At 42.5% G+C, this 23,361-nt stretch overlaps 1 protein-coding gene across 9 annotated transcripts in view; it reads right to left on the minus strand.

The window, feature by feature from the left end:
• Nucleotides 1-19,368, minus strand: part of nek1 (NIMA-related kinase 1) — a 168,086-nt gene extending 148,718 nt beyond the window's left edge. For 8 of the 9 annotated variants that reach the window (XM_068029276.1, XM_068029275.1, XM_068029277.1 and 5 more), the window contains exons 1-8: nt 19,280-19,368; nt 13,106-13,254; nt 12,908-13,004; nt 11,148-11,245; nt 10,349-10,432; nt 7,241-7,308; nt 4,060-4,146; nt 3,871-3,925 (exon numbers count right to left, since the gene is read on the minus strand). In XM_068029276.1, the coding sequence (XP_067885377.1) occupies nt 3,871-3,925; nt 4,060-4,146; nt 7,241-7,308; nt 10,349-10,432; nt 11,148-11,245; nt 12,908-13,004; nt 13,106-13,222 (606 nt within the window). In that variant the 5' untranslated portion in view covers nt 13,223-13,254; nt 19,280-19,368. The remainder of the gene's footprint in view (nt 1-3,870; nt 3,926-4,059; nt 4,147-7,240; nt 7,309-10,348; nt 10,433-11,147; nt 11,246-12,907; nt 13,005-13,105; nt 13,255-19,279) is intronic. The other variant, XM_068029269.1, reaches the window with a different exon arrangement.
• Between the last annotated feature and the right edge of the window lie 3,993 nt (nt 19,369-23,361).

Raw genomic sequence — 23,361 nt, forward strand, 5'->3', positions numbered from 1 at the left:
CTCCTGACCTCATGACAACCTTTGTTCAAACATGGACAAAAGAGTTCAACTCCAGAGGTAAGGTGAGAGTGACTGCCCTTGACATCATGGCAGCATCTGACCAAGGTATAGCATCAAGGAGCCCTCGCAAAACTGGAGTTAATGGGAATCAGGAGGAAAACTCTGAACAAAAAAAGTACTCCCAGTCAGATACACAGTCAAGCACCTTCTCTTACACAACGCACCTTAGCTTTAACATTGGGAATCAGTCTTTTCAAGATACCTACTTCTCACATGAGTGAACGTTGTAACCACTCTGGCAGTTTAATTAAAATAATGAGCAGGTTATTGCTACTGAATTGGACTCAAGGAAATTGAAAGACAGCCAACACATTTCAGTCACAAACCTAAAATCAGAGCATGAGAACAGAATTGCATCCTTCATCCTCAGTATGAGTTGGATTCACATCTCAGTACTGCAGACAGAAAGACCCATTGTGACACCCAGTGTATAGTCACAGGATCTTTGAAGTATTAAATATTGTGCGTCACCAAAACACAAACTACTACCTCATTGTTTAAAATTCATTTATGGGCATCGATGGCCAGGCCAGCATTTATTGCCCATCCCTAACTACCCATGAGAAGGTGGTGGTGAGATGCCTTTTTGAACCGCTGCAGTCCATGGGGGCGGGGGGGGGGGGGGGGGGGGTAGGTATACCCACAGTGCTGTTAGGAAGGGAATTCCAGGATTTTGAACCAGCAACAGTGAAAGAATGGCAATATAGTTCCAAGTCAGAATGGTGTGCGGCTTGTTGGAGAACTTGCAGGTGATGGTGTTCCCATGTTTCTGCTGCCCTCATCCTTCTCGCTGGTAGAGGTCGCGGTTTGGAAGGTGCTGTCCAAGGAGCCTTGGTGCGTTGCTGCAATGAATCTTGTATTTGGTACACACTGCTGCGAATGTGCGTCGATGGTGGATGGAGTGAATGTTTGTAGATGGGGTGCCAATCAAGCAGGCTGCTTTGTCCTGGATGGTGCCGAGCTTCTTGAGTGTTGTTGGAACTGCACCCATCCAGATAATTGCAGAGTTTTCCATCACACTCCTGATTTGTGCCTTGTAGATGGTGGACAGGTTTTGGGGAGTCAGAAGGTGCGTTACTCGCCGCAGGATTCCTAGCCTCTGACCTGCACTTGTAGCCACAGTATTTATATGGCTACTCCAGTTCAGTTTCTGATCAATGGTAACCCCCTGAAAGTTCATAGTGGGGGATTCAGCAATTATAATGCCATTGAATGTCAAGGGGAGATGGTTAGATTCTCTCCTGTTGGAGATGGTCATTGCCTGGCACTTGTGCAGCACGAATGTTACTTGCCACTTATCAGTCCAAGCCAGGATATTGTCCAGGTCTTGCTGCATTTCTACACAGACTGCTTCAGTATCTGAGGAGTCACGAATGGTGCTGAACATTGTGCAATTAGCAGCGAACATTCCCACTTCTGCAGATCATTGATGAAGCAGCTGAAAATGGTTGGGCCTAGGACACTACCCTGAGGAACTCCTGCAGTGATGCCCTGGAGCTGAGATGATTGACCTCCAACTACCACAACCATCTTCCTTTGCACTTTGTACCACTCAAACCAGCGGAGAGCTTCCCCACCCACCGATTCCCATTGACTCCAGTTTTGCTAGGGCTCCTTGATGTCATACCTCGATCAGATGCTGCCTTGATGTCAAGGGCAGTCACTCTCACCTTACCTCTTGAGTTCAGCTCTTTTGTCCATGTTTGAACCAAGGCTGTAATGAGGTCAGGAGCTGAGTGGCCCTGGCTGAATACAAACTGAGCATCACTAAGCAGGTTATTGCTGAGCAAGTGCCGCTTGATAGCATTGTCGACGACATCTTACATCACTTGACTGGCGTTCGAGAGTAGACTGATGCGCTCGTAATTGGTCCAATTGGATTTGCCCTGCTTTTTGTGTACAGGACATACTTGGATAATTTTCCACATTGCAGGGTAGGTGCCAGTGTTGTAGCTATACTGCAACAGCTTGGCTAGGGGTGCAGCATGTTCTGGAGCACAGGTCTTCATTACTATTGCCGGAACGTTGTCAGGGTCCATAGCCTTTGCAATATCTAGTGCCATTAGCCATTTCTTAATATCACGCAGAATGAATCAGATTGGCTGAAGACTGGCATCTGTGATGCCGGGGACTTTAGGAGGAGGCCAAGATGGTTCATCCACTCAGCACTTCTGGCTGAAGATTGTTGCAAATGCTTCTGCCTTATCTTTCGCACTGATGTGCTGGGCTCCCCCATCATTGAGGATGGGGATATTTGTCGAGCCAGCTTTCCTCCTGTTAGTGCTAATTGTGCACCACCATTCACAACTAGATGTGGCAGGACTGCAGAGCTTAGATCTGATCTGTTGGTTGTGGGATCATTTAGCTCGGTGTAATGCATGCTGCTTACGCTGTTTGGCACGCAGGTAGTCCTCGGTTGTAGCTTCACCAGGTTGACAGTTCATTGAGGTATGCTTGGTTGTGCTCCTGGCATGCCCTTCTGCACTCTTGATTGAACCAAGGTTGATCCCCCTGGCTTGATGGTAATGGTAGAGTGGGGACTATACCGGGCCATGAGGTTATAGATTTTGGTTGAGCACAATTCTGCTTCTGCTGATGGGCCCACAGCAGCTCATGGATACCCAGTTTTGCACTGCTAGATCTGTTCAGAATCTATCCCATTTAGCACTGTGGTAGTGCCACACAACACGATGGAGGGTATCCTCAATGTGAAGTCAGGACTTTGTCTCCACAGGGACTGTGCAGTGGTCACGCCTACCAACACTGCGGCAGGCAGTTTGGTGAGGACGAGGTGAAGTATGTTTTTCCCTCTTGTTGGTTCCCTCACCACCTGTCGCATATCCAGTCCAGCAGCTATCTCCTTTAAGACTCGGCCAGCTCAGTCAGTAGTGGTGCTACCAAGCCACTCTTGGTGATGGACATTGAAGTCCCCACCCAGAGTACATTCTGCGCCCTTGCTACCCTCAGTGCTTCCTCCAAGTGATGTTCAAATTGGAGGAGTACTGATTCACCAGCTGGGGGGTGGGGGCAGTAGATGGTTAGCAAGAGGTTTCCTTGCCCATTTTCGACCTAATGCCATGACACTTTATGGGGTCTGGAGTCGATGTTGAGGACTCCCAGGGCAACTCCCTCCCAACTGTATACCAATGTGCCGCCACCTCTGCTGGATCTGTCCTGCTGGTGGGACAGGACATACCCGGGGATGATGATGGCAGTGCCTGGGCCATTATCTCTAAGTTTTGAAAACATTAGTATGCCTACATCAGGCTGTTGCTTGATCTTAGTAAGGAGGACTTTGCAGGATTGACAAGGCTGGGCTGCCGTTTCCAGTGCCTAGGTCGATACTGGGTGGTCCGCCAGTTTCATTCCATATCGATTTTGTAGCAATTAGATACAACTGAGTGGCTTGCTAGGCCGTTTCAGAGGGCATGTAAGAGTCAACCATATTGCTCTGGGTCTGGAGTCACATGTAGATCAAACCAGGCAAGGATTTCCAGCAGATTTCCTTTGCATTAGGACATTAGTGAACCAGATGGGTTTTTACAACAATCGTCAATCGTTTCATGGTCATTAGACCAGCTTTAATTCCAGCTTTATTAATTGAATTCAAATTCCACCTTCTGCCATGGTGGGATTCGAACCCATGTCCCCAGAACGATATACTCGGGGTCTCAGTTATAGCCCAGTGACAATACCCCCTTGCCACCACCTCCCCTAATTAAATGTAGTTGGAAAATTTTACAAGAGTAGAATACAACAAAAAAATTTTTGCACAGTACTTGGGTTAAAATAAAAAAGAAAACTACTTACTGCATGTTTGAGGGTGCACATCTCATACAGGACGCAGCCCAAAGCCCAAATATCACTAAACAAATGAATTACAAAGCAGTCAATAATAATTCATCTCCAGTAGAATGCATGCACAGAGAACGGTTACCCTTTTGTTACATTATCCGATTTCCTAGTAAATGACGAAACAGGCTAAAAATTCAGGTGTACCTTTTGTTGTTGTATGGTTTATTTTCACATATTTCTGGGGACAGGTAATATGGCGTACCTATGCAGGTCCGTGCCAGCTCTACAGTGCTAGTAAGAAAACAAATTAACACTGTTAATTTAACATATGTCTTTAAAAAGTCCCTTCTCTGCTATTTTAGGAGAAGCATTCACTCATACAGAACATTAACATTTTCATTGAAAATGCTTTGCCTGCATTGTATAGTGTACTAACACGCTAATTACATACAGCACAGTTTCAGCACAAAATTGACACAACAGTCTTTCATGAGCCACCAAACAATATGTAGCAACTGATGTTAAACACGCAGACATTATTCCATCACTTTTCTGGCTTGTAGCACATACTTTTACCCAATCTTTTTTCCAGAACACAATATAGACTTTGGCCCTACAACGTGTCTCCTTATCTTGCAAAGTCTCTTCCTCAACTGTTTCTGCCAAAGATAAATTGCATTAAGATTAAGCTCAAATGGTGCTTAGGGCAAGATAGTGGGACGAAATAGAATTTTAAAACAGAGAGAAGTAAATTTGGAACAGATACCTTCCCTGAAAGGGTAATAAACAAGGTAATAAAGGGTAATAAAAATCTACCAGGTCGTGTCAAAGCCAATAGGGGCGTTAGAAACTGTTGAATGGTAGGTTCAGCAAGTTAATTCAGCCAATCGACCTGCCCTCATCATGGCCTTCGTGTTCTTAAAATTGTTCGTATTCAAAGATATAAGCAGAGTCTCTTTTGAAAATGAGCTTTTCCTAGTGGCATTCAATTTGCAACAATACCACATCACATAGGCTGACTCTACAATGCTGCATTTTTGAAAATACCATTCTTTTGACAACAAAGTTAAACCAAGGCCCTATTTGCCTCTTCAACCGTTCAGGTAAACTTTACAGAACTATTCCAAGAACAACAATGAGCACTGTTCCTAGCCAACATCACTCCTTCAACCAAAAATCACACTAACTTGAACAGGCCATTCACTCATTTTAACTTTTGGGATCTTGAGATGTACAAAATGGCTGCTACATTGGCATACATAACAAATGGGTGCCATATCAGTCTGCATGACAAGACTCATGGTGTTTTAATCATTAATTCATTGTTAATTGAAACATTGAGATGATTCAGAAACATGCAATAAAGCACTTGTTGAAACTAACATGATTAATTTAGATATCAGTAAATGTTGGCACATAGAGAAGAATCCTAAAAGATTCTATAAGTATATTAAGAGTAAAAGGGTAGCTAGGGAGAGAGTAGGTCCCCTTAAGGATCAGTGTGGTAATCTATGTTTGGAGCCAGGGGAAATGGGCGAGGTCTTAAATGAATACTTCTCATCTGTATTTACCGTGGAGGTGGTCATGGAAGCTAGAGAGTTCAAGGGAGGGAACAGCGATATCTTGGAGCACATCAACATTACAAAAGGAGGTGGTGTTGGAGGTTTTGAAGCTCATTAAGGTGGATAAATCCCCAGGGCCTGACCAGGTGTATCCTAGGATGCTATGGGAAGCAAGGGAGGAGATTGCTGGGGCCCAGGCAAAGATTTTTGTATCATCGTTAGCCACGTAGGAGGTACCGGAAGACTGGAGGATAGCTAATGTTGTGTCTTTATTTAAGAAGGGTAGCAGGGATAAACCAGGGAGCTACAGGCCGGTGAGCCTTACATCAGTGGTGGGAAAGTTATTGGAAGGGATTCTGAGAGACAGTATTTATATGCATTTGGAAAGGCATGCTCAGATTAGGGATAGTCAACATGGCTTTTTGCGTGGGAAATCATATGTCTCAAATTTGATTGAGTTTTCCAAGGTGGTGACCAAGAGGACTGATGAGGGCAGGGCGATGGACGTCGTCTACGTGGACTTTAGCAAGGCCTTTGACAAGGTCCCGCATGGTAGGCTGGTCCAGAAGGTTCGAACACATGGGATCCAGGGTGAGCTAGCAAATTGGATACAAAATTGGCTTGGTGATAGGAGGCAAAGGGTGGTAGCGGAGGGTTGTTTTTCAGATTGGAGGCCGGTGATCAGTGGTGTGCTGCAGGGATCAGTGCTGGGCCCTCTGTTGTTTGTCATATATCTTAATGACTTGGATGTGAATGTAAGGGGCATGATTACTAAGTTTGCAGATGACACCAAAATTGGTGGTATAGTGGACAGTGAAGAAGGTTGTCTAAGGTTACAACAGGATATAGATCAGCTGGGAAAGTGGGCAAGGGATTGGCAAATGGAATTTAATGCAGACAAGTGTGAAATGATGCATTTTGGGAAGTTAAACCAGGGCAGGACATATACAGTGAATGGCAGGGCCCTGGGCAGTGTTGTTGAGCAGAGAGACCTTGGGGTGCAAGTACATAGTTCCCTGAAAATGGCATCACAGGTAGACAGGGTGGTGAAGAAGTCGTATCGCATGCTTGCCTTCATCGGCCGAGGCAATGAGTACAAGAGTTGGGACGTCATGTTACAGTTGTACATAATGTTGGTTAGGCCGCAATTGGAGTACTGTGTGCAGTTCTGGTCACCGCACTACAGGAAAGATGTGATTAAGCTAGAGAGGGTGCAGAAAAGATTCACAAGGATGTTGCCTGGTTTGGAGGGCTTGAGTTATAAAAAGAGAGATTGGATAGGCTGGGTCTGTATTCCCTGGAGTGAAGGAGGCTGAGAAGGGACATGATAGAGGTATATAAAATTATGACAGGCATAGATAGGGTAGATAGCCAGAGTCTGTTTCCCATGGTAGGGGTGACTAAAACCAGAGGGCATAGATTTAAGGTGAGAGGGGGGAGGTTTAAAGGGGTTCAAAGGGGTATATTTTTCACACAAAGAATAGTGGGTATATGGAATGAGCTGCCTGAGGTTGTGGTGGAGGCAGGAACAGTAGCAACATTTAAGAGGCATCTGGACAGGTACTTGAATGAGCAAGGCATAGAGGGATATGGAATTAATGCAGGCAGGTGGGATTAGCACAGATAGGCATTATGGTCGGCATGGACCCGGTGGGCCGAAGGGCCTGCTTCTATGCTGTACGACTATGATTCTATTTCATGCTTATGTAATTTAAACTTGGTTTTTTACATATCGGAAAAGGCAATTTGGTATTCCCACACAAAAACGGTCAAGATCAAAAAAAAAGACAATGCACATGAATTACATTTCCATTCAACTCTACCTGTTAAGTACTCTAGCTATTCCAAAATCTCCCAGTTGAACTGTCCCATCTTTGGTTAGAAAGATATTCTGGGTTAGAAAAGGAAAATGTATTTGAGAGTCAGTTATTACTCAAATGCATCAGTTAATATTTTCCAATAAATATTTGGGGGTAGGAGGGTGAATGAAATTAGAATTTTCATTAGCAGTTTTATGGTTACTGAACTCCCATCTTTTGTGTCTAAGCTCCAAAAGTCATGTACTCCCTCCTTCCATTTCCAATCAAGACTCACCAGGCACTCTCCTACTTTCATGCTTTTGCACTTAAATATCCAATTCTAGAACCACTGGGGGTCATTTTCAACTGTGCGAGTTCAATGGAACAGAAAATTGGGCGTTTTCCACAACAGGCGGGTGATCCGCTCCACTGGGTTACCGCCCGAGCTGCAAAAGTTGAAAATTACCTCTACAGTTTCAGAAGAGCAAGAGAGCAACAGCCAGGACGAGAAAACAGTCCAAAACTAATCATTTTAACAGAATGTCAAACAAAGTCAAAACCACATATTCCAGCTGTGTTAAGTAAACTTTGTAGGATAGAGACTTGGAGAAAGTGTGTGAATATTTTAATATGAACTGGTTTTGGCAATAACCAGAATTCAACGCTTCTCAACTACTGGCATAAATGCCTCCATGAGGTAGAGTGGGATGTCTGACGTGGGGAAGGAAAAGCACAGTCTCGACCACTTCAGCCTATAACTGTATGTTTATTACCAAACCAGACCTTGGAATGCTTAATAAAACACTGGATAACCCATGCATAATAGTTCCGTACTCAGCATAAGCAATGCCACTGCTGGGAAAACACAAAACTGTATTTGTTCAGTACTTTAACATAGGAACAGGTTTGACTAATTTATTAGCGTTCTTCGAGGAAGTAACAAGCAATGTAGACAAAGGAGAACCTGTAGATGTGGTGTATTTGAAGTTCCAAAAGGCATTCGATGAAGTGCCAAATCAAAGGTTACGACACAAGATAAGAGTTCATGGTGTATGGGCCAACACAGACAGAGAATTGGTTCGCTAATAGGAAGCAAAGAGTAGGGATAAATGTATCATTTTCGGGTTGGCAGGATGTGATGAGTGGAGTGCAACAGGAATCAGTGCTGGGGCCTCAACTATTTACAATCTACATCAATGACTTGGATGAAGGGACCAAATGTATGGTAGCTAAATTTGAAGATGACACAAAGATAGACAGGAAGGTAAGTTGTCAAGAGGACATAAAGAGTCTACAAAGGGGTATAGTTAGGTTAAATGAGTGGGCAAAAAATTGGCAGATGAAATATAATGTGGGAAAATGTGAACTTGGCCACTTTGGCAGGAAGAATAGAAAAGCAAATTATTTAGGTGGAGAGGGACTGCAGAACACTGCAGTACAGAGGGTTCTGGGTGTCCCGGTACATGAATCACAATAAGTTACTACGCAGGTACCGCAAGTGACTCGGAACACAAATGGAATGGAATATAAAAGTAGGAAAGTTTTGCTGCAGCTGTACAGGGCCTTAATGAGACCACATCTGGAGTACTGTGTACAATTTTGGTCTCCTCAAGAAAGGATATAATTGCATTAGCAGGTCAGAGAAGGTTCACTCGACTAATTACAGGGATGAAGGGGTTATCTTATGAGGATAGGTTGGGCCTATATCCATTGGAGTTTAGAAGGATGAGAGGTTATCTTACTGAAACATATAGGATCCTGAGGGAACTTGATGGGGTGGATGCTGGAAGGATGTTTCCACTTATGGGCGAGACTTGAACTAGGACACATTAAAAATTAGGGATCTCCCATTTAAGACGGAGATGAGGAATTTTTTTTCCTCTCAGAATCGTTAGTCTGTGGAATTCGCTTCCTCAGAGAGCACTGGAAGCTGGATCATTGAATATATTCAAGGCGGAGGTAGCTAGATTCTTGACAAGGGAGTCAAGGGTTACGGGGAGCAGACAGGAAAGTGGAGTTGAGGCCACATTCAGATCAGCCATGGTCTTATCAAATGCGGAGCAGGCTCAAGAGCCCGAATGGCCTACTCCTGCTCCTAATTCATATGTTCGAGTCGGCCATTTAGCCACAGAAGATCCTGGGTTCAACTCTGACACGAGGGCTCGTGTACATAATCTGTTCTGACACTCGAGTGCAGTACTGAGAAAGCACAGCACTGTCGGAGGTGACATCTTAGATGAAATGTTTAACCGAGGCCCTGTTTGCTTTGGTGCACATGAAAGATCCTGTGGCACTATATTGTGACAATATTTCTCTCTCAAACATAGTGACCAAATCAACATTCCCTGGTCATTTGTCTCATTACTGTTTGAGAGACTGTGCTTTGTGCAAATTTGTTGTCGTGATTTCCTACATTACAACAGAAGACTATCCCTCAAAAGTACTTAATTGGCCGTAAAGCACTTCAAGATCGTGAACACTGCTGTATAAATGGAGGTCTTCCTTTTATACATGCTCGGTAATTATGCTTAGAAGGTAATTTATTGCCTGTGAAATGCTTTGGGACATCCTCAGAACATAAAAAGGCATATAAATGCAAGTTCTTTCTTTCTCCCTGCTTTCCAATGCATCATCTTTATCCATTCACTGTTTTTTTTCAAATTTTGTGCTGAGAGAGAAATTAGCAAGGAAGCACAGAGGAAAGCCAAATCCCATTTCAAAGGCAAGGCACAGAAATCAACCAAATCAGGAATTAACACAGGACAGAAATTCTGGAGTTCAAACACACTTCTCAATAGGAGCACAGCTTAAGTAAGCCCCATGGATTGGGCAGAACATGCACATGTATAAAATCACATCAATTCAAATTTCATTGTAAAACTTCAAAAGGGATTCTTTTAGTAGCAATGTCCGTTTAAAAAAATTCTAATGGCTTCAACCCAATGACATTATAGGACTTTGACGTATTCACGACAGCTTCCTAGACCTAGACTAATGCAAATGCAGATGCAGCTGCAATTTCTCCCTCCCAATACACTAATAAAAGTACATGATCCATTTAGTTATGGCACTAGGAGTTATCCATCACATTTCTGAAAATACTTGCTTAACTCAACTGATAAACAAGCTTACCTGTGACTTTATATCCCTGTGGAGAATCTTTCTATCATGAACATGTTTCAGGGCTAAACAGATCTGCACAAACCAATCCAGGATCTATCAACATGAAGAATTAGAAAGGAATATTTCTATGTAATTAAAGTCTGTGCCAGACAACACAAGGGCACATGTTCTCACTCAAAAGATTATAACAATAAGCAGACCTATTGTTCATTTCTACATTCTTACAGAACTTATCTCTGAAGAGTGACAGCATGATGTGCTCCTACTAACAGTTTTAACCAAATCTTCCAATACATCACCAATAGCAAGCGTCTCAACACTGTTTATTTTCAGTGCAAAGGTGCAGAAAGAATGCACAATTCACTAGGGTCAAGAAAAAAAGTATTTAAATTTGACCAGATTAGAGTCTGGAGAGTCTCTCAGATTTCTATCCACCCACTTACATACCAACATACGAACAAGGAGCAGAAGCAGGCCACTCGGCCCTGCCAAACGTGGTATAAGTCCGAACATGGCATTTTGAGGACAAAACAGGAGGATGAGCTCCATGTTTGTCATTAGAGGAAGTAATAGTGGTGCAATTTGAGATGATGACTAAGAACCTTGCAGAACATTTAAACCCATCAGCTTAAGTGTATATTTCTTCTTATGACATATTGGTAGCCATCGGCTAATTATGCCTCGTGAAAATAGTGATGCACAGAAGGAAAGACAGCATCAGGACAGATTCCCCAAAAGTGCAGATAGAAAAAAATTCACAATTTCCACATGAACATGACTATATTATTGAAAAGCTAATAATTTTTACCTGGTCCTCGGGGAATAAAATTCCTTTCTGCGCATTAATACATTTGAAAAGATCTCCACCTTCACAGTAATCCATAACTATGTAAAGGCAGCCATTTTCTGTTAAATAAATAAATATGAAACTTAGCAAGACTTAAAATTTAAAAGGAGCCAGTACTTAGACATCAATTTACAATATCTGCTTTTCTGTCTCAAGAGTTCACGAGCAATGGCAAAAGAACGCATACTATCTGATTTAATCTAGGCTACTCCACATCCTAATTTTAACCTGCATGACCATACTGTAACTAAAGGTGACGCTGAACTCAGTCAGACAACACAACCACCTATATTTTCTCCTTCAACAAAAAGTTTGTTGTGCAGCCATCTCCTAGACCTCGGGGTCACATTTTTTTCTGTATTTGTTCTGGGGATGTGGGCAATGTCGGAAAGGTCAAATCAAATGCTAATGCCCAGTTCTTCACTGCTTGAACTGCTGGAGCCGTTGTGGAGATGATGTTCCCACAATGGCATTACGAAGCAAGGCTACCGAAACCAGAAAGAGATGTTTTAAAATCCAAGATACGAAGAAGTAATTTTCATCTCCAATCAGCATTCATATTGAACAAAACGACTACGTTTTTCCATTTATTGATGCCTGACAGTATCATTCAGTGTTCCCACTCCCACACATAATGAGCCTGACAAGCATAAAGTAAAATTAAGCATGCTCCATACATTCAATTTTAAAGCAAATTCACATTCAAAGAAGTATTTGTCCACTGCCCTACTTTTATTCAACATAGGAAACATTAACCAAGTTTTGGAAATGCAAACACAACAATTATTCCACAAGCACAAGTCTTTTGCAGAACCTGGTCTAAACGTCAAAGCTTCATGCAGATACGCGTCCTATTTCGTCCAAGTGTTGCAACGAATTTTACTTAACTGATAAAGGGCACCAAAAATAGGGCTACCATTTATGTGATGTGATTTTATTTTAACGACAGACTGCTACTTAATATGCTGATTTTTTAAAAATTATTCATTCATAGAATGTGGGCATCACTAATAAGGTCAGCATTTATTGGCCCTCCCTATCTGCCCCCGAGAAGGTGGTGATGGCAACTGAGTGGTTTGTTGGGCCATTTCAGAGGACAGTTAAGAGTTAATCACATTGCTGTGGGCCTGGAGACACATACAGGCCAGGCTGGGTAAGGATGGCAGAGTTCCTTTCCTTAAGGATAGCAGTGAACCAGATGCGGTTTTACTATAATCCAGTTTCATGGTCACAATTACTGAGACAAGCATTTTAATTCCAGGTTTTACTTAACTAATTGAGTTTAAATTCCTCAGGTGCCATCTGGGATTTTAACTCATGTCTGTGGATTATCATTCCAGGCCTCTGGACAACGAGTCAAGTAATAACCATTATGCTACCGTACCTGTACAAAGCATATGCAGTATTGCATTTTCTGTGCTCCTCAAGTTAAGGCGTTTTACCAAGAAACAGAACAGTTTCCTATTTTGAACATCCGATATCAGCATCAGATACTCCCAGGTCATCATACAGTAAGTGTCTTCCTCGCTGGGGAATTCTCTCTATTGTTTCAACAAATCAAGTTCCTAATACTTGAAATTACAGAACAAAAATCTGACCCAACATAGACGCCAATTCTTCCAAGCAAACTCTTCCCTCAGCTCCCAACCGAAACGCACTCAGAGTCTTGAATCTATGGCTCAGCCTTAGGCATACCCGATGTGTTTAAGCTTATTTCTCACCTTCAAATGACTCCTTGTACTGTACAATATTTGGATGTTTCATATTTGCCAACACAGCTACTTCTCTCCTCGACTCTTCCCTCTCCTTATTCGACATCTGAGAGCAAAAAGAAAAGAAGAAAAGTATTTGAACAAGTATCATCCTGGAATGTCATACTACAAGTTACATCTAGAGAGCCCATAACAATATTTACTCACCCTGGAAATGTTGATTTCTTTAATAACATACTGTCTGCCATCTTCTTTAGAGTTCACAAGAATAGCTTTTCCAAACGATCCTTCTCCAATTTTATTCACTTTCACGTATTTATTCATATTCCTTGATGTAAAAGATCCTCATGCTCATGCTATGTGAACAAACCACAAAACAGTCCCTTCAGCAAACCATTCTCAAATCCAATAATTCAATCAGAAAAATTAAGGTTGTTGCATTAAGTAAATGTTTATGAGTTGGAAATTGATCCACAGCCTTCTCCTAATGCACATTAAAATCACACTACCACTGCTGTATGGGCAGGGAAGGGAAGGTAGAGAAAAAAAACCCTTCTTGATGTTCATTTGACAGAAAATGCACTTCACTACTGACATGATGTGGAACTGAATATTTAAATTTAAAGCTGAACATCTATGTTTTTACTGCAATAAACATCTGTTCACATCTTAATTGATTAACTTCTAGATTTACTCCACTTAATCCAATTTTTCCTCTCCTGGAAAGCATTAAAAGGACCATTCCTCATACGCAGAGGACAGGCAGATGTGATTTCCACCAAAATGGCAGCACAAGCCGACAAAACAGTAAATAGCTCTTGTGACTGGATGAAAAGTGAGACCCTCTCCTACCCAAGGTTATGTCTACAAATTTGCAAACAGGGAACTGTCAGAGACAAAACACTAATTATTAGGTCTCATTCATAAGGTCATAAGAACTAGGAGCAGGAGTAGGCAATTCAGCCCCTCGAGCCTGCTCCGCCATTCAATACGATCATGGCTGATCTCATCTCGGCCTCAACTCCACTTTCCTGCCCGTTCTCCAATACCCTTCAACCCGTTACTAATTAAAAATCTGTCTATCTCCTCCTTAAATTTGCTCAATGTCCCGGCATCCACCGCACTCCGGGGGTAGTGAATTCCACAGACTCACAATCCTTTGAGAGAAGTAATTTCTCCTCATCTCTGTTTTAAATCTGCTACCCCTTATCCTAAAACTATGGCCTCTCATTCTATATTGCCCCACAAGAGCAAACATCCTCTCTATGCCTACTTTGTCAATCCCCTTAATCATCTTATATACCTCAATTAGATCTCCTCTCATTCTTCTAAACTCCAGAGAGTAAAGGCCTAAATTGCTCAATCTCTCTTCATAAGACAAACCCCTCATCCCTGGAATCAATCTAGTGAACCTCCTCTGAACTGCCTCCAATGCAACTACATCCCTCCTCAAGTAAGGGGACCAAAACTGTACGCAATATTCCGGGCACGGTCTTACTAATGCCTTGTACAGTTGCAGCAACACTTCCCTACTTTTATATTCTATCCCTTTAGCAATAAATGCCAAAATTCCATTTGCCTTCCTTATTACCTACTGTACCTGCATACTAGCTTTATGCGATTCATGTACGAGGACACCCAGATCCCTCTGCAGCAAAGCATTCTGAAGTTTCTCTCCATTTAGATTATAATTTGCCTTTCTATTCTTCCGACCAAAGTGGATAACCTCACACTTATCCACGTTAAACTCCATCTACCAAATTTTGGCCCATTTACCTAACCTATCCATATCCATTTGCAAATTTCTTATTTCTTTATTGCAACTTACTATCCAACCTATTTTAGTGTCATCTGCAAATTTGGCTATAGTACCTTCTATCCCTGCATCCAAGTCATTAATATATATTGTAAATAGTTGGGGCCCAAGGACCGAACCCTGTGGCACCCACCAGTTACAGTTTGCCAACCAGAAAAAGACCCATTTATCCCAACTCGGTTTTCTGCTGGTTAGCCAATCCTCTATCCAAGCTAATAAATTACCCCACCCCAGGGGATCTTACCTTGTGTATTAACCTTTTGTGCGGCACCTTATCAAATGCCTTCTGGAAGTCCAGATATACTACATCTACAGGTTCCCCATTATTCATTTTGCTTGTTACAGCTTCGAAGAACTCTAGCAAATTAGTCAAACGCGATTTACCCTTCATAAAACCATGCTGACTCTGATGGATTGCGTTTTGACTTTCTAAATGTCCTATTATTACTTCCTTAATAATGGATTCTAACAATTTCCCAACGACAGATGTTAAACTAACTGGTCTGGAGTTTCCTACTTTCTGCCTCCCTCCCTTTTTGAATAAGGGCTTTTTTCCAATCCACTGGAACCTTTCCCGCATCTAGGGAATTTTGGAATATTATAACCAATGGATCCACTATCTCCGCTGCCACTTCCTTTAAGAACCTAGGTTGTAGGCCATTAGACCCTAAGGGCTTGTCTGCCTTCAATCCCAATAGTTTGCTCAGTACATTCTCCCTAGTGATGATTATTTTTCTAAGTTCCTCTCTTTCTGCACCCTCTGCATTTCCTGTTACTATTGGGATGGTACTAGCATCCTCCACCATGAAAACTGAGGCAAAATACTGATTTAGTGTCTCGTCCATTGCTGTGTTCCCCTCTATTAACTCCCCAGCCTCATCCTCCAAAGGACCAACATTCACTTTAGCTACTTTCTTCCCTTTTATATACTTATAGAAGCTTTTGCTTTCCATTTTTATATTTTGCACTAGTTTTCTTTCATAACTTACCTTTGCTCTTATTACTTTGTTAGGAACCCTTCGTTAATCTTTCAAAGTTTCCCAATCTTCCAGCCTGCCACTGGCCTTTGCAATATGGTATGCCTTAGTTTTTGTCTTCATGTTATCCTTAACTTCCTTACTTAACCATGGATGTTTTTCCCCCCTCTGGAATATATCTTAGTTGGGAGGAATTGAATATCACCCTAAACATCTGTCACTGCTCATCAACTGTCTGACCTTTTAGTCTTCCGGCCCAGTCCACTCGGGCCAAATCTGTCCTCATGCCTGTGTAAATTACCTTTAACGCTTAACGGAGACTTGGGCGGACAATAGCAGATGCAGTCTAATCCAGACAAATGTGAGGTAATGCATTTTGGAAGGTCTAATGCAGGTGGGAAGTATACAGTAAATGGCAGAACCCTTGGGAGTATTGACAGGCAGAGAGATCTGGGCGTACAGGTCCACAGGTCACTGAAAGTGGCAACGCAGGTGGATAAGGTTGTCAAGAAGACATACGGCATGCTTGCCTTCATCGGTTGGGACATAGAGTATAAAAATTGGCAAGTCATGCTGCAGCTGTACAGAACCTTAGTTAGGCCACACTTAGAATATTGCAGGCAATTCTGGTCGCCACACTAGAAGGACGTGGAGGCTTTGGAGAGGGTACAGAAGAGGTTTACCAGGATGTTGCCTGGTCTGGAGGGCATTAGCTATGAGGAGAGGTTGGACAAACTCGGATTGTTTTCACTGGAACAACGGAGGCGGAGGGGTGACATAATAAGAGGTTTACAAAGTTATGAGCGGCATGGACAGAGTGGATAGTCAGAAGCTTTTGGGTGGCAGAGTCAGTTACTAGGGGACATAGGTTTAAGGTGAGAGCAGAAAAGTTTAGAGGGGATGTGCGAGGCAAGTTCTTTACACAGAGGGTGGTGAGTGCCTGGAACTTGCTGCCGGGGGAGGTGGTGGAAGCAGGTACGATAATGACGTTTAAGAGGCATCTTGACAAATACATGAATAGGATGGGAATAGAGGGATATGGTCCCCGGAAGTGCAGAAGGTTTCAGTTTCGGCAGGCATCAAGATCAGCGCAGGCTTGGAGGGCCGAATGGCCTGTTCCTGTGCTGTCCTTTGTTCTTTGCTAGTGTGGGACTCCAGTTTCTCACCCTCAAACCGAATTTGAAATTCTAGCATGCTATGATCACTCTTCCCTAGAGGATCCTGAACGATGAGATTAATTAATCCCACCTAATTACACACTACCAAATCTAGAATAGCCTGCTCCCTGGTTGGTTCCACAACATATAGCTCCAAAAAACAATCTCTAATACCTTCAATAAACTCTCTCTCGAGGCTACCCTTGCCAATTTGATTAATCTAGTCTATATGCATATTAAAATCACCCATGATTATTGCAGTACCTTTCTTACAAGCCATGTTTCCTGGTTTATACTGTACCCCATTACAGAACTACTGTTTGGGGACCTATAGATTACTCCCACCAGGGACTTCTTTTGACTTGAAAGTTTGTAATCAGTACAGAACTCATTAACTACGTAGTTCTGCTATACATTTCCACTGGAGCATGTCACACTTTTCTGTGTGAGGGACCCTTCCATGTGCAATACAAAAAGGGACCCTCAGCAGATAGTGACACACTGAACTACCTTCCAAAAGACAGTATCAACCCAAAGGAATACAATACTGAGTAGAATCTGTTCACAATCTGCAACATTAATAACACACTAAACGAACAATGTAAAAAGTTACAAAAGAGCAGAATTCTCAAGACATGCAGCTGCAGCCAGACAGAAATCAGATGACCTTGTGGATCTGAAAACCCATGTTCTGCACTACTTTATTAAAATATTTTCAAATATATAAAAGGACACAACATACTCATTACCTTACAAGTTTTTTAAAAATTTCCAACCTTAATAACATCACACGAACTACTACACTGAACAAAGTGTGTGCGTGTGAACATTTTCATGTCAACAAAGCAGTTTTATTTTATTTTATTTAGAGATACAGCACTGAAACAGGCACTTTGGCCCACCGAGTCTGTGCCAACCAACAACCACCCATTTATACTAACCCTACAGTAATCCCATATTCCCTACTACCTACACTAGGGGCAATTTACAACAGCAATTTACCTATCACCTGCAGGTCTTTGGCGGTGGGAGGAAACCGGAGCACCCGGCGAAAACCCACGCGGTCACAGGGAGAACTTGCAAACTCCGCACAGGCAGTACCCAGAATCGAACCCGGGTCCCTGGAGCTGTGAGGCTGCAGTGCTAACCACTGCGCCACAATTAATGAAGCATATGGGATTTTGGGCTTTCTAAACAGAGGCATAGAGTGCAAACATAAGTTCTGCTAAACCTATGTAAAATTAGTTCAGCGGCAGTGTGTCCAATTCGGGGCTCCACACATCAGAAGGATGCAAAGGCTTTGCAGAGTACAGAGGAGATAGAATAGAATGATTCCTGTGAAGAATTATTACAATTAAGTGGATAGACTAGAGAAGCTGGGTTGTTGTCGAAAGAGAATGCTAAAAGGAAATTAGATAGCCTTGTTTAAAACCATAAAGGGTTTAAATAGAGTAAATAAAGAGAAACCGTTTCCAAAAATTGAAGGGCAGATAACCAAAGGCCACAGATTTAAGGTGATTGGCAAAAGAACCAAAGGAAACATGAGGAAAGATTTTTTTTACACAATGAGCGGTTAGGATTTGTAATGCTCTGCCTGATAGGAGGGTGGTAGATACAGTTCCAACAGTAGCCTTCAAAAGGGAATTCGAAAAATACTTGGAGAAAAATTGCAGGAGTAAGGGGATAAAAACAGGGAGTGGGGCTAACTAAATTGCTCTTTGAAACAGCTAGCCAGACTCAAGGGACTGGTTTGTCTTCATTCTGTTCTGTACAATGGTCAATTTCAACTGTTAACAAGTACATAGAAGAAACATATTACCATTAATTCAAATAAACACCCTGGGATGATGGAATAAATGTAACTTTTTTAATTTTCTGATACATATTTTTCTTTCAGTGCCTGGTTAAAGCTTACTTAATCTGTAGACTCACCCACCTCATACACTATTGGAGACACAGTGATCCAGTTCCAAGCCACTATTTCTGCAATTTATCATTCTTTTAAATTTGAGACGAATCAAAAATTAAAATACACTCAGTAGAGTCACGAGTATCTCCGAGAGAAGAGAGGCTTTCTCTTATCCTACCTTGTGGAATGCAAATTTTAAAGCAATTTTAAGCATTTGGCTTGAATAGCATCCTTGACAAATAAATTGCATTAAATACACAAAGGAAAATTATTACAAGATCCAATACATTCTATTCCAACAACTGTTATCCAACGCACAGGCATTGATAAAGAAATAACAGACAGAAGCAATGCTGCTGGTGTTTATCCTGCTGCTAGGTGCGGCCTATTTTTCACCAGTGCCAGATGCAACAAGCGAATTGCATGTGCTTTTAATACTTCAACAAAAAAGGCTCTATCATGAACTGACAACAAAATGTCGGGGTTGTCAACGGGCGAAAGGAGCTGCAACCGAAATCTTACCGTGTCTCACCATTTTCCCACCATCACACTCACTCACTGACCATTGAACTGCTGCTATTGCTCTCGCAGCCAACCAACCACTCGCCTCAACCCAACCTGCTAGCGGATGTAACCACCCATTGGCTGGAGGGAGCCGGCACCACGTTACCATTGGTTGATGGGCCCGTCAATCATGCCGCCACCTGCCTCCTGCAGGTGTCAGCGAGTTTGGATGTCACCAGCCGATTGTTCTTCTCCCTGGCAACGGTCGCTAGCAACCGGCCCAGCCACCAAGCGCAGCCTGAAGCCCAGAGAAAGAACTTGCATTTCTATCGCGCCTTTGAGAAAGAACTTGCATTTCTATAGCGCCTTCCACGACTTGAGAATGTCCCAAAGAGCTTTTCAGCCAATGTAGTCACTGTTGTAATGCAGGAAATGTGGAAGCCAATTTGAGCACAGCAAGCTCCAACAAACAGCAATGTGATCATGACCAGATAATCTGTGTTAGTGATATTGGTTAAGGGATAAATATTGGCCAGGAAACTGGGGATAACTCCCCTGCTGTTCTTCAAAACTGCGCCATGGTATCATAGGGTCTCGATTTTAACATCACATCCAAAAGACAAAAGATCATAGAAAGATTAAAACACAGAAGGAGGCCACTTGGCCCATTTTGTCTGGAGCATGTCAGCCCCTCAGTACCAGTTCAAGTCTCTGGAGTGGAACTTGCATCCACACTCTTCTAACTCAGAGTTCGGAGGGTTACCAACTGAGCTATAGCTGACAGAGGAACATTACGAATGTTAAACTGCATTGCACTGGATATTAGATGTAAATACTATGATTAAATTTGTTAAGTTTTCTTTTTCTTTCTGATTTGGGTGTTTATTAGCTGTCTCACTCTTTAAAAGGGGGTACTTTCATTAGATTTATTTTATTTTGATTGGAAACCCAGTGTCATTTTAAGGGTCTTGAATTAAAATGGTAAAAACTGAGATTGATAATTTTTGCTAGGCAAGGGTACTAAAGCTTACAGAAAAAGTTTTCCATTTCCATAGTGCGCGTCACAACCTCAGCACATCCCAAATTGCTTTAGAGCCAATGAAGTACTTTTTGAAGTGTGGTCACTGTTGGAATGTTGGAGCCAAGGCGGGTAGATGGAGTGAGGTGACATCAGTGTTCCCTCTCATGTTAATTAATCAGTTATTCATAAGAACGCAACAACCAATCAGATCAGTTGGAGAATCGGATTAGAGGCTTTCAGAGCCAATCCATCATTGTTGGTTGTAGACAAATTTGAGACAGAAAATATTTTTGATAGCATCTAATAACAACAGTTGGGGAGCTGGTAGTCTTGTGGTAATATCACTGAGCTTAATAATCCAAGTTAATGTTCTAGGGATAAAAACAAGAAATGCTGGAACCACTCAGCAGGTCTGGCAGCATCTGTGGAAAGAGAAGCAGAGTTAACGTTTCGGATCAGCGACCCTTCTTCGGATATGGGATTATGGGATTCGGTTCTGGGGATATGGGTTCAAACCCCACCATGGTAGCTAGTGCAATTTAAATTCAATTAACTATCAAAAATTTGGAATTGAAAACTAGCTTCAGCAACAATACCATAAAACTATCATTGATTGTTGTAAAAACCCAGTTGGTTCACTAACGTCCTTTAGGGAAGGAAATCTTTACCTGGTCTGGCCTACATGTAACTCCTGACCCAAAGCAATGTGGTTGACTCTGAACTGCCCTCTGAAATGGTCTAGTAACCATTCAGTTATTAAGGATGGGCAATAAATGCTGGCCTTGCCAGTGACACCTACATCCAATAAAAGAATGTTTTTAAAAGTTACAGAAATAGGATGTCAGTGGGATGGGAAGGGGTGAGATATTGGATCATGGGGTCTCAGCTTATTGCAGAGGGAAGTAGATTGTGGGAGGTCAGCTTGGGGGGCTGGGCAAAGTATTCCTGCTCTTCCTGTCCCACAAGCAATGCTGGAAAAGCATTTACCTCCAGTTCCCAACTTCCTTTAGCTATTGGGTTTCCCGAGTCCTGAGAAGCTTAGCCTGCAGCCATTATATCCATATGACTGCTAAAATCTGAAGCAGCTTCATTTTAAATGTTATAATTACTGACCCGCCTCCCGAGAACAGCTTAAGAACAAAGAACAAAGAACAGTACAGCACAGGAACAGGCCATTTGGCCCTCCAAGACTGCGCTTACTCACCTGATTCCCAACCTTCCCTGGTTAAACTGAAAATAGAAATGTTCATTGGGGGAGAGAGAAGGGTGTTGGAGCCAGGTTTCCCATTTTTAAGAATTTACCCCCTATTACGACTGCTTCCTTTTTTTTTGTTAAATTATGAGGATTTGTGTCAAAACTGAGAAAAGATTCCATAGATTCTGGAACGTTGTGTTTTTTTTTAAAAGAGATCATCAGACGGTCTTTTGAACTGAGCTTGTAAATAAACAGTTGTTGGAAGGCACCTGTCTTCAGATAATTACCTAGCACGGTTTTTTTGACATGAGCAAAGATGTTTACAAAGAAGTGACAGGTCAAGATTTATAGGGGTCAGGAGGCTTGACTCTTGTGACATTGTTTTTAGTTTCACTTTGGACAGTGAGTTGGTGATAAGGACAGTGTTACAAAAGACAGGTGGAGAAAATTTGCCAAGGGAGCAAAACTCCAACACAGTCTGTTTAGCTCTTTGAAAAGCCTGCCAGTTTTCCATCTCTTTGAGAAGCTCTGAGAAGCAAGTGTAAGCAAGCCTGAAACCCCTGTTGCTGCATTTTTCCTGGAAAGCCTGCCTAAACTGATCTTCAACATCACCTGACAAGAACTGTTCAGAGAACATAGAACATAGAACAGTACAGCACAGTACAGGCCCTTCGGCCCACGATGTTGTGCCGAACCTTTAACCTACTCTAAGATCAAACTAACTACCTACCCTTCATTCTACTATCATCCATGTACCTATCCAAGAGTCGCTTAAATGCTCCTAATGTATCTGCTTCTACTACCACCGCTGGCAGTGCATTCCACGCACCCACCACTCTCTGTGTAAAGAACCTACCTCTGACATCTCCCCGAAACCTTCCTCCAATCACCTTAAAATTATGCCCCCTGGTGATAGCCCTTTCCACCCTGGGAAAAAGTCTCTGACTATCCACTCTATCTATGCCTCTCATCATCTTGTACCCCTCTATCAAGCCACCTCTCATCCTTCTTCGCTCCAATGAGAAAAGCCCTAGCTCTCTCAATTTTTCTTCGTAGGACATGACCTCCAGTCCAGGCAGCATCCTGGTAAATCTCCTCTGCGCCCTCTCTAAAGCTTCCACATCCTTCCTATAATGAGGCGACCAGAATTGAACACAATATTCCAAGTGTGGTCGAGCCAGGGCCTTACAGAGCTGCAGCATAACCTCGCGGCTCTTAAACTCAATCCCCCTGTTAATGAAAGCCAACACACCAAACGCCTTCTTAACAACCCTATCAACTTGGGTGGCAACTTTGAGCGATCTATGGACATGGACCCCAAGATCCCTCTGTTCCTCCACACTACCAAGAATCCTGTCTTTAAGCCTGTATTCCGCATTCAAATTTGACCTTCCAAAATGAATCACTTCACACTTTTCCAGGTTGAACTCCATCTGCCACTTCTCAGCCCAGCTCTGCATCCTGTCAATGTCCCGTTGCAACCTACAACAGCCTTCCACACTATCCACAACTCCAGCAACCTTCGTGTCATTGGCAAACTTGCTAACCCAGCCTTCCACTTCCTCATCCATGTCATTTATAAAAATCACAAAGAGCAGAGGTCCCAGAACAGATCCTTGTGGAACACCATTGGTCACCGAGCTCCATGCTGAATACTTTCCATCTACTACCACCCTCTGTCTTCTATGGGCCAGCCAATTTTGTTTCCAGACAGCCAACTTTCCCTGAATCCCATGCCTCCTTACTTTCTGAATGAGCCTACCATGGGGAACCTTATCAAACGCCTTGCTAAAATCCATATACACCACATCCACTGCTCTACCTTCATCAATGTGTTTTGTCACATCTTCAAAGAATTCAATAAGGCTTGTGAGGCATGACCTG

Source organism: Heterodontus francisci, chromosome 4, assembly GCF_036365525.1.
Source record: "Heterodontus francisci isolate sHetFra1 chromosome 4, sHetFra1.hap1, whole genome shotgun sequence".
Classification (NCBI taxonomy): Eukaryota; Metazoa; Chordata; class Chondrichthyes; order Heterodontiformes; family Heterodontidae; genus Heterodontus; species Heterodontus francisci.